Source organism: Anabas testudineus, chromosome 8 (assembly GCF_900324465.2).
Source record: "Anabas testudineus chromosome 8, fAnaTes1.2, whole genome shotgun sequence".
Taxonomy (NCBI): Eukaryota; Metazoa; Chordata; class Actinopteri; order Anabantiformes; family Anabantidae; genus Anabas; species Anabas testudineus.
The window spans coordinates 21,247,990-21,258,725 of NC_046617.1; the positions used below are offsets into that span (position 1 = coordinate 21,247,990).

The 10,736-nt window shown below is 43.0% G+C and overlaps 2 protein-coding genes across 4 annotated transcripts in view; one reads left to right on the forward strand and one right to left on the reverse strand.

The window, feature by feature from the left end:
• Positions 1–613: 613 nt before the first annotated feature.
• Positions 614–8,052, forward strand: LOC113154452 (E3 ubiquitin-protein ligase TRIM39-like). 3 transcript variants are annotated; one of them, XM_026348695.1, is made up of 13 exons: positions 614–632; positions 3,797–3,926; positions 4,107–4,538; positions 4,626–4,730; positions 4,807–4,902; positions 5,041–5,274; positions 5,392–5,569; positions 5,705–5,797; positions 5,887–5,913; positions 6,018–6,044; positions 6,194–6,369; positions 6,796–6,951; positions 7,109–8,052. In XM_026348695.1, exons 2-13 carry the CDS (start codon positions 3,807–3,809, stop codon positions 7,313–7,315), a joined length of 1,851 nt encoding a protein of 616 aa, XP_026204480.1. In that variant the 5' UTR covers positions 614–632; positions 3,797–3,806; the 3' UTR covers positions 7,316–8,052. The 3 variants fall into 3 exon arrangements, with proteins under 3 accessions (XP_026204480.1, XP_026204472.1, XP_026204463.1); XM_026348687.1 differs by having other exon boundaries at positions 616–632; positions 3,794–3,926; XM_026348678.1 differs by lacking the exon at positions 614–632 and adding an exon at positions 854–3,233.
• A 2,607-nt stretch (positions 8,053–10,659) lies between these two features.
• ube2m (ubiquitin conjugating enzyme E2 M) overlaps positions 10,660–10,736 on the reverse strand; it is a 5,555-nt gene continuing 5,478 nt past the window's right edge. Inside the window, exon 6 of the mRNA XM_026349267.1 lies at positions 10,660–10,736. This exon is cut by the window's right edge and continues 1,284 nt beyond it. The gene's annotated coding sequence lies outside the window, so the exon portion shown is untranslated.

Sequence of the window (10,736 nt, forward strand, 5' to 3'; positions counted from 1 at the left end):
CTGTCAACAATCAAAGCTAAAATCATCCATTGACGGACAGGAAGTCATCCAGCCGTGCAGCAGGAATGTCACTGGTCCGGTCTGTCCGGGAGAAACGCACCAAACATGTCTCTGAACACGAACACGACTTCACCTCAAGCTGCCACATCATGCTGACACGAACCCTCTGAGCAAGGCATCAATGATAAGCACAGCATCCTCAGCTCAAAAGGAGGAAAAACTGTCAAATATTTACAGCAACGATCAGTTTCTAAAAGCTTCTCATTGTTTCTATTTTTATTTTTAGCTTTATTAGTTTTGCTCCATTTTATTTATTTAAATATTTATTTATTTGCTTTATCGATTTCTTTTAGTCTGTTTCCGTTTTTTACTTTTCTAAAATATAAACATTCCTCTTTGTAAATTACTCATTTATCATAATTATTTCATGTGTTACATCTAAAAAACTAAAATAAAATATGGATTTTAACTAAATATAATGACATTTGAATCCCCTGTTTATTTAGGAAATATAAACTCACCTGGCAGCTTTCTACCTGCCATCAGACCCCACCCACTGATGACATCACAGACTGACACTAACCAGCGTTTCAGGATTTCTGACAGAAACACCTGGATTCCCTGTTGCACAGGTAAGAAGCTGCTGCTCTGTCCTTATTATTAAAGTCAAACTCATTGGTTCTGTTTCACCTGTTCAGCAGTTGTTGGACTCGTTGTGTTTGATCTTTACCTGAGTTCAGGTGAAGAATCCTCTCGTCCTCTGAGCTTTTAAACTTCTGATTCTCAGGACATGGTTAGCTTAGCCTGGCTCCTGGAGACAGGAGGAAACTGTTGGACTCTTTCGCAGCAGTGATGCACAGAAGCTGCATAAAACAAGAAAAGAGCCTGAGAATCCACCAGAACCAAACTGTGGGTCGATGCTACAGTCTCCAGCTGATAGGCTCATATCAGGATTCTGGTTTCTCTTGTTGTAGTGTTACAGATATACTGTTGTGTCCATGTTCCACGCAGTCAGACTCTGGCCTCTGACTCTGGTTTAGTCTGAACTGTTCACTTTGTTAGGGTTAGGTTAGGCTCCTACACCCACTAAACGCTCTGTCCCACCTTCTCAGGTCAGCTGCTGCAGCCAGAGACGTTGTCCTGTGAATCAGGTGAAACTCAAGCTGAGTCTATCTAATTATAAAGAACCACTAGGAACCCCCGACACCTTTCAGTAAATGTCTCGTATGTTCTGTGCAGTGCTGGAGACAAACGATTGATCCATGTGGATCCAGGTGCAGCTCATGCTGCATAGAAATGTCACCGACATGTTTTCACTTCATGGTTTCAGTTCTGAAGCGAAGCTGCACCCAGTCAGGATTTGTTAAACACTGGGTGTGTCCACAGCTACACGACCGGTGATCCGTCTCCCAGACAAAGCTGCTCGGGCCCTTTTCAGTCTTCACTCAACATTCAGGTTCAGTGCTGAAGAGTTTCCAGCCGTCCCAGGTGAGCGAGAGGCGGAGAAAAGTTCCCACCTGTGGGCAATTTAGAGTCAGCAGGAAACTCACACACAGCAATTCATCACGTTTCCAAATGACGTGCTGTGGGTAGACTCCTGAAGTGGATCAGGAAAACCGGTCCTAAACCCCGCAACAGGAAACACCTGGAGAAACCTGGAAGACGTTACAGTGGGGGACTTAATGTTGTAAAGACATTTAAAAGGAATTAGCACTAAGGCCCCGGAGTCTTCAGGGCCAATGAGAGTCTGAAGGCCTGATACCAGTTTGGTGATCCAGCTTCAGCTGAGACCTCTGCAGGATTCATAGTGAAGCAGCTACAACATCAACAGTGACAGAGTCTGTGCTGCTCAGTTTACACATAGTTCACATATTTCCTCCTGGGGTGAAGCGACACCAAACTGGGACGTCCCACTGATCCGTTTACATTTTTATCCCTCTGGCATGAAAACCTGTGCACGTAAAACCACATCCTGGATGCTGGATCCTGTAGACTACATAAAGCTGTAGAAAATATTCATAGAGATTTTCTTCCAACAAAATTCACCTTGTTCGTACTGTAAAAACATTTTTGTCAAGTGTGACTTTAAGAGTTCATTTCAGCTGAATGTTCTATGACAGTGACTCTACCAACATTCAAAAAACTTTATTGACCCCAGAGGGAAATAGTTTCGCCTCATTACAGTCGTTCTCAACACAGACGGAAAGAAAAGAAACCAGAACCAGGAAAGATCCACATCACATGAATACCGAGAACTCAGTATATGAACAGAATATGTGAGATGAATGAAAACGGGTCAATATTTATAGTCCAGCCGTTATAAGACAGAACTTGTCAGTCCCCCCCCCCTCACAGAGGGGGGAGGAGTAAGAGGTAGAAAGGACCTCCTGTGGTTCTCTGTGGACTTGATGTTGATGAGTCCCAGGCTGAACGTGCTCCTCTGTCCAGCCAGCACACTGTGCAGTGGGTGGGAGGGATTGTCCAGGACTGAGAGGAGTTTGGACAGCATCCTCCTCTCAGCTCCATCATGAAGAGGGTACAGCTCCACCCCCAGAACAGAGCCTCTGTCACAAAGTTGCGCTGTTGGTTTTCCTCTGAATGCACCACATCTGATCACTTCCTGGATCTGAAGAACTGTCACAGTGATGAGCATCATGAGAAGTTTCTTCCTGCTCACACTAATGATGGTTCTCAGCCTTTTAAAAGAACATGGAGCCATTTACCCTGAAGGAGGAACATCACCTGGTGCAGCGATGTTGAGGAACAGTGCAGATCAGTGGCACGGACGGTTCAGACTGGCTTGATTCACTTTTAGGATAATGACACTTCATTGATCCCTTATTTGTGAATAATTGGTTGATGATGTAATTAACACTGATCCGACCATTCGTTCCTTCTGCACTCGCTGCTGATGTTCACTGGATCTCAGTGTTTGCTGTTGGTTCTGCTGATCCACGTCTGGTGTTTGAATTTACACTAGTGATGTAAAAATGAGCATTTAGATCCAGATTTCCTGTTTAGTTCTAACGCTGCAAGTGTCAGATACCTGTGAGTGACAGTACGGGTATAAATACACAGAAAGATCAGAGTGCTCGGAACACCCTGATTACCCTGAATGCACCTGGCAGACAGGTGAGCTAGCCCCACCCTCCCCCTCTCCAACTGTTCTCACCTGCTGAGAACAGGTGTTCAGACCCACAGAGGAATCTGCCTCAGGTACAACTATTGTTCAGGTTGGTGACTCAGCTGCTTTGTTACTTTTGTCTCTTCTCTCACTTTACTGTGTCTGTGTGTGAAGGTTCAGCTGATTTTAGCAGGAATGTTGTTTGACGTGGTTCGATTTCCCAACACAGAGGTTTGTTTTAGTGTTTGCAGGTAAAATGTTTGCTGAAACTCAAACATCCTGCTGACTTAGAGATATGACTGAAATGTGGACACATGGATGCTGATTTACTGACAAAAAGCTGCAGAACTTTGTTCAGAACCTGATGTTTTTAGATTTTCTCCAGTCTCTCAGTAAAACACTGACTGTTACAGTTAGTTTCCGAGCAGGATGAACTCGGAGCACAGGGCCGGGAGGGACAAACACATTTCTACTGCTGCTCAAATGCAGGACCTTCATGTAGTGAGATACAGGGATGTAGGACTGAGGGGATCTTGTACCAGAACTACTGCACAACTGGGTGGACAGACCTCAGTAAAGTCGATGAGAACCCTCTGAACATGATGCTGGGAATCAGGTGTAACGACCTTTTCATCCAGGTACCTGCTGTAACAGCTGTGTTGTCTCCAGCAGCAGCAGCAGCATGATGATGGCGGAGGCGGCGGCTCCAGAGCTGTTCTCAGAGCAGGAGTTGACCTGCTCCATCTGTCTGGACCTGTTCAGTGAACCGGTGTCGACTCCCTGTGGACACAACTTCTGCCAGGTGAGCTACAGCTGAGGCCACGCCCACTGTGACCTTTACAAGATCTAAACTTTCAAATGTGATTAAAACTGTTGAACTAGTTTTTCTGCAGCTCAGATTCCGATCGGAGCCGGATCTGGTTTCTGATCTGCTCAATGTGGACTTCTCTCGTGTCCCCCTTCGTCCTCACCTGTCTTTCAGGTGTGTATCGGAGGTTACTGGGCGTCCAGCGCGGTCTGTTCCTGTCCTCTGTGTAAGCGTCAGTTTGATGAACGTCCTCTGCTCAGCGTCAACAAAGTCTTCGCTCTCATCGCGGACAAATACAAGTTGTCTCGTTTCCCGACACCGGTCCACAATGGGACGGCGATGGTCTCCATGGCGACGCCGTCGAACAGCACCAACCCGTTTCTGACGGACAAGGTGTCGGCGTCAGGTGAGGACGTGGTGTGGTGCGACATCTGCACAGGTGTGAAGCGGCCTGCGGTGAGCTCCTGTCTCACCTGCACCGCCTCCTACTGTAACGAGCATTTGCAGCCGCATCAGACCTCGTCCTTCTACTCCAAACACCCGCTGATGGACCCCCAGGAGGCCCTCAGGGGCCGCACCTGCTCCCTACACCACCGCCTACTGGAGGTGAGAGGAAGCACACACCTGGAACTGTTGATGACGATGACACGGTTAAACGGCTGATGTTGGTGTGGTCATGTGCTTCTTGTCCAGGTGTACTGTAAGACATGTCAGCGCTGTATCTGCGCCATCTGTGTCCTGGAGGAACACCGGATGCACAAAACCGTGTCCGTCCAAACCGAGAGAGTCTTCAAACAGGTAGAGATGACGCAGACATGGACCGAGACAGCGTGAAGCGGTTCAAACGATAAACCTGGATCTGTGTCGTGTCCAGAAACAGGTGGCGAGGACGGAGCAGGAGATCCTGAAGCGGATCAAGGAGAAGGAGATTCACGTGGCCGAGCTGAAGGGGAAGCTGGACGGAGTCAAGGTGGGACATCGGTCCGGTACTAAGCTGGTTCAGGTTCAGGTGTTTCGGGGTTTGAGTCTGAGGTGGTGCTGAACTTTCCCAGGTTGACTTCTAAACCTCAGACAGGTGAAAGTGTTGTTTCGGTGCTTTGTGATTCAGAGCTACGCAGACAGAGAGCGGGGGGAGTTCGAACACGTGCTGGACGAGCTGTCCGGGTCCTTGGACCAGATCCGGTCTCAGGTGGTGGGGGGGATCCAGAGCCAGCTGGACGCCGTCATGTCAAAGGGGGAAGGGCTGGTGAGCCAGCTGGAGGCAGAGCTCAGTCAGCTGACGGACAGACGGGCCAGGCTGGAGGTCCAGGCCGTCAGTCAGGATCACATCAGCTTCCTGCAGGTGAGAACAGGACTTCCTGTAGGCGGAGCTTGGTTTAGGTGTTCGGGTTCTTTACCCAACAACAACCTGAGCTGAGCCGGTCCAGCGGTCCACAGTATGGTTCTGTTCTGTCCTCAGAGTTTCGAGGAGGCCGCAGCTCCTCTGGATGATGAGAAGCACAACGACGTGGACGAGGACGCGGAGTTCTCCCTCCAGTTCCACCTGGGGGAGGTGAAGAGTGCTCTGTCTGAAATAAAGGACAAGGTGGACGACATCAGGGTGGGGGAGATCCGCCCCCGAACATCCAGAGGTTCCTGTGAGTTGACAGCAGATGATAATTAAAACGTATGTGTTAGTAATTAATTAGGAGCTGATGAGCGGATCAGGTGACCTAACCCTAATCACCCCCCCATATCTGGACTAGTCTGAAGTCTGTGTTTGGGTGTTTCAGTTTCCTCTGGTGATCTGATGGCGGCTGAGAGCATGCTCAGTCTGAGAGGAAGCAGCGTTAACCTGAGGAAGAGTCAGTGGTCTCTGAGAGGAGGTGAGCCACTGTTTCCAGGGTTTATTAGTTCTCCCGGGGCTTTTAATTTGAAAGAATCACTGACTGTTGTTTCCTGTTTGCCCCTTCAGAGCACAAGAAGAGCAAACCTGTCTCAGGTACGTGTTGGACTGGACCATTCATCCACCTGTCTCACCTGTTCTAGTGCACCACCGTGTTTTTCTACAGCAGCAGTTAAATAAATGTGTTTATTCTGTTTCAGCTCACAAGAAGGCTCGACTCTATATGGGTCAGTATCTGTCTTCAATTAAACCTTTGATCCAAACATGACGACGCTGATGATTCAGTTTGATTTATTGTGTAGTTAGAGAGCGAAGTTCCATGGAAACAGTCGCTCCTTTGACTGAGGAACCAACGCACTTGTTGTTGTCGTTTCAGAGGACGTGATGCTGAACCCAGTGACGGCGTACCCGTTCCTGATCCTGTCTGAGGACAGGAAGCAGGTGAAGCGAGGAGAGAAGCTGCAGTTTTACAGAAACAGTCAGCAGAGGTTCGACGTCTGGTCCTGTGTCATCGCTAAAGAGGGATTCAACACAGGGCGACACTACTGGGAGGTCAGACGAGGCTCCTAATAATAATAATAATAATAATAATAATAATAATAATAATAATAATAATAATATATAATAATAATAATAATATATATTATTATTATTATTATTATTATTATTATTATTATTATTATTATAATCATATTATTATTATTATTATTATTATTATTATTGTTATTATTATTTTTATTATTCGTTAATATGAATGAAAACGATGCTTAAACTGTCACTTGCTTTTAGCTTCCTTCATTCTAATGTGAGCTGCACACAAACGTTACTAGGTTGAAAAAGAACATGTTTAATATTGTACATATGTATAAAATGAACCTGTAGAGCCACCAGAACCCGTCGTCCACTCATTTGTCTGCAGCCAGTTCTGACCTACACCTACTAGGTCAAACTAAACCTGTTGGTGCACACCTGTGTCAGGTATTTGTTGGGGAGAATAAGGACTGGAAGCTGGGCGTGGTCAGCGAGTCGGCGCAGAGGAAAGGTCTGTTCGACATGACTCCCTCTAACGGATACTACGCCCTGTGGTGGAGCAGCAACCATCTGAGAGCGCTCACTGCACCACCTCTTACCAAGGTCCTGCTGCTCTCTGTGTTTCTGTTTACTGGAATAGTTCAGATAAAGAATTCTTCCTATTATCGATTAAACAGCATCAGAAACATCACCAGGTTCAATTGTTGTGTACAGTTTGATATAATACAGAAATAAATATCAGGTTCTTTCCCTGCTGCAGGTGAAAAATCCCGTCAAGCTACGTCAGGTGGGCATCTTCCTTGACGTGGATGAAGGTCAGGTGTCCTTTTATAACGCAAAGTCTGGTTCCGAGATTTACAGCTTCTCCAAATCCTCGGAGTTCACTGAGAGGATGTTTCCTCTGCTGGGAACCGGGGACAAAGAGGTCCCGCTGATCCTCATGACCACACAGCACCACCTGGCTTAGACTAGAGGGCCAGGACTGGGGTTCACACCTAGGTCAAAGGACGGGGAGGAGCTAGAAAAAGGGGAACACTGGGTCAGGGGTCATTGGAGGCGGACAGCTCAAAGCTGGATTTTCTCCCAGATAAAAGCTGTTGTGTGTATTTAATAGTGTATTATTATTATTATTATTATTATTAGGACCATGACTCCTGCTGCTTGTTACCCATTTGTTTACGTACACGTTTACTTTTTATTTTCATGTTAAAGAAATTTCTCACATGATAGGAAAAGGTTCAAAATAAGATTTTTCTTTTTTTGTCAAAGTGACATAGTGAGTTAAACATGCCACAATTTATCTCAAATGTAAAGTTAATATTATAAAATCAACAAAATTGGGACATAACTTCTGAGTCAGAATCCTTTATGTAAATTTGTCAGATTAAAATGTTGAATTCACATCTAATTTGGTATTTATGACAGTTTTATTGCGCTTTTCTTGGCATAAATAGGCTTCTGTAGATTTTCCCCTTCACTTCAATAGTCATCAAATGGACATTAGATGTCATCACTGAGAAAATTAAAGAACAACATGCTTTGAAAATCTGATATTTGAATATTGGACAGTTAAAATCTTTTATACAGTTTTTAAAAAGCAGCTGAGATTTCATACAGATGCCACTTTGGGAAATTGTGATGAACATTTTGATATTTTTTTAAGATCAATGCAGAATGATCAATAAAAGTTATTTTGGAAATGGATTGTGCAGCTATGTGAATGTTTTGATTTACATACATTTATTTTAATGGAAAAACTAATTAGAACTGGTGAATGACACATTTTATGTTAAAATCACAAATGGGTCAAAACTCTATATTACTCTTCGAAATGGGTCCAAAGATATTTCTGATGTAACAACACACGGGTCCGATCCATTTCGGATTTTTCTTCCACACTGAAACAAGAAACGAATTATTACAGGAAGCACTCGATATTTTTCATGTTGTGACGATAAAAGGGTCAAAACACCATATTTTTCTGTTACAACGGTAAATTTCAAGGATTTGATCTAGAACAATAGAAATGTCAGAGTAGTTTATTTTCTGTCAGCAGACTAATTACTGCTGCCCTCTTATAACCACTATTAAACTGTTTTAACTAGTGACATGCTCTAACACACATTCAGTTATGTTTGGGGAAAAAAGAACTTAAGTGCTTGGAAACTTGGATTTGACCTTTTTCGTCAGGATGTTTCAGAAACCACCTGTTGTGAAACATCCTTTTAAAGTTCCTTCACATTCAGGATAAAAATCCATTTTCTGGCCTCTAAAAAGTAGTCGGTATTCATAAAAATCTTTCTTTATAATAAGAAATGCATTCTGAGAACATACAAACATTTTACTGCCTAAATTAGACTTTTAAGTCAAAAACATTGATGTCAGATTATGGGAAGCTATTTGTATTTAGTCAAATCCAATGTTGACTTGGGTTAGGGATTTTCAATCGTTTTACAGCTGTCAATCTTCTTCCATGCTGTGTAAACATGAACACAGCTAAACAGGCTTTTATTTTAAAATTGTGCATATAGCATTAATACATACATCATTATACACTAAACAGAAAGTTGCAGATTAGACTATGAAACATTTTAGGGATGAAGATTCTTACATTAGTAATTCAATTCAATTCAATTCAATTTTATTTGTAGAGCGCTTTTTACAATTTACATTGTCACAAAGCAGCTTTACACAACCAAAGAACAGTACATGAACAGTGAATGTGTATGAGTCATAATAATGTGATTGTCCCTGATGAGCAAGCCGAGGGCGACGGTGGCAAGAAAAACTCCCTGAGAAGGCAACAGGAAGAAACCTTGAGAGGAACCAGACTCAACAGGGAACCCATCCTCATATGGGTGATTACATGCTGTGTAGGCAGCAGTCCAGTATAACAGTTAAAGTCTTTAAGGTAATGTGGAGTATGATGAGATTAGAAATCAAAAGCCCAGTTGTGGAACATTAAGTAAAAAAAAATATTTATGTCAATATCTCCGTTGGTAATCAGTCAAAATGTTGAATTATGTAATTATATTTTGTTATTTATCTTCGATATTAGTTTTATTATTCCCGCTTTTTAATATTTTTCTTCTCTTGGCATAAATGGGTTTCCATACTTTTAGCCCGTTTGATTACAACAGCATCTAGTGGACATTAGAGAAACTGCAGCTGCATCATCCCTCGGTGACTCTGATTCTTCACTTTAGACAAAACATTTGAAAAAATATGAATTTATATGAAGATGTCTGCTTTTCTTCAGCGGCAGTTAGTTAAATGCTGCAGAAACTCAGTCTGACAAAATGATTTGTAGCACTGTGCTCCAGACTCAGTGCGGCGTCCCCAGCTGGTTAAATATGGAACTACAGGATCATTCAAAAAACGTTTTTTTAAAACTCAAACTAAATGAAGCCAGAATGAAGAGTTTAATGAATTCAGTATTTAAGTATTTAAAGATTAATCTGAAGCAAATTATCTTAAGAAATCATCCACCTGATTAAAATGGTTTAAACCTAACAAGGTTGCATATAAAAAATCTGTATACAGTTATATTTTGTAAGGTCTTAAACCTTAAACCCTGTAAAGTGCCTTGTGATGACTTCTGTTGTGATTTGGTGCTTTACAATCCAGCAGAACTCCTCTGGTACAAGTCAAACTCCTGCATTAAAAACATGACTCAAGTAAAAGTATACTTAATGTGACCACATGTAAAAGTACCTCATTTGCCAGAAGGGTATTTTTAAGATAATACCTGAGTATCATTGAATTATAATAAATGATGAATTCATGTGATTATCTCTTTAATGCTGCAGTTGGTGGATGATAATTCATCACCTTTACGCAGTTTTCACTCACTCACTAACGTTTTTACTACAGTAGAAAGTCACACAAAATGGAAATACTACAGCACTCAATCTCAAAATTGTACTAGGCACAGTACTTGAGTAAATGTATTTTATTTTCACATCTTATCTTTATTTACTAATCTCGATGTGTACAGTAACTGGTCATAGTGAAAATCCTGTTACTGTGACAGTATTTAAGTAACACTGAGCTGCTGTACGTTTTATTTCTATTATTAGAAACCAACAAAGAAAGCTGACGTGTAGTAGACACGAAGACAGGTGGTAAACAAACGTCACAGTAGTTAGAATCATTCAAGTTCATATTTTATTTAACATAAATCATATTGCAGTCAATGTGAACAGCTGGGGTTTCAATATACACAATAGAGTCGTAACATTTAAGCCCCTCCCCTCTGTGAACCCCCCCCCCCCCCCATGAAAACAAATGCCCCCCCAACCCCATCCACCCCCCACTCCTTTAAACTAACACACCGATACCAAACTGCCCCGCCCTCCTTGCACATCACACCGCCTCCTGGACGCTGA

Excerpts from the sequence above, each read along its gene's own strand:
- LOC113154452 (XM_026348695.1), top strand. The coding sequence starts at position 3,807 with ATGATGATGGCGGAGGCGGCGGCTCCAGAGCTGTTCTCAGAGCAGGAG. Across the intron at positions 4,903-5,040 it reads GGAAGCTGGACGGAGTCAAG|AGCTACGCAGACAGAGAGCG; the intron begins GTGGGACATCGG and ends TTTGTGATTCAG. Across the intron at positions 6,952-7,108 it reads CTGCACCACCTCTTACCAAG|GTGAAAAATCCCGTCAAGCT; the intron begins GTCCTGCTGCTC and ends TCCCTGCTGCAG.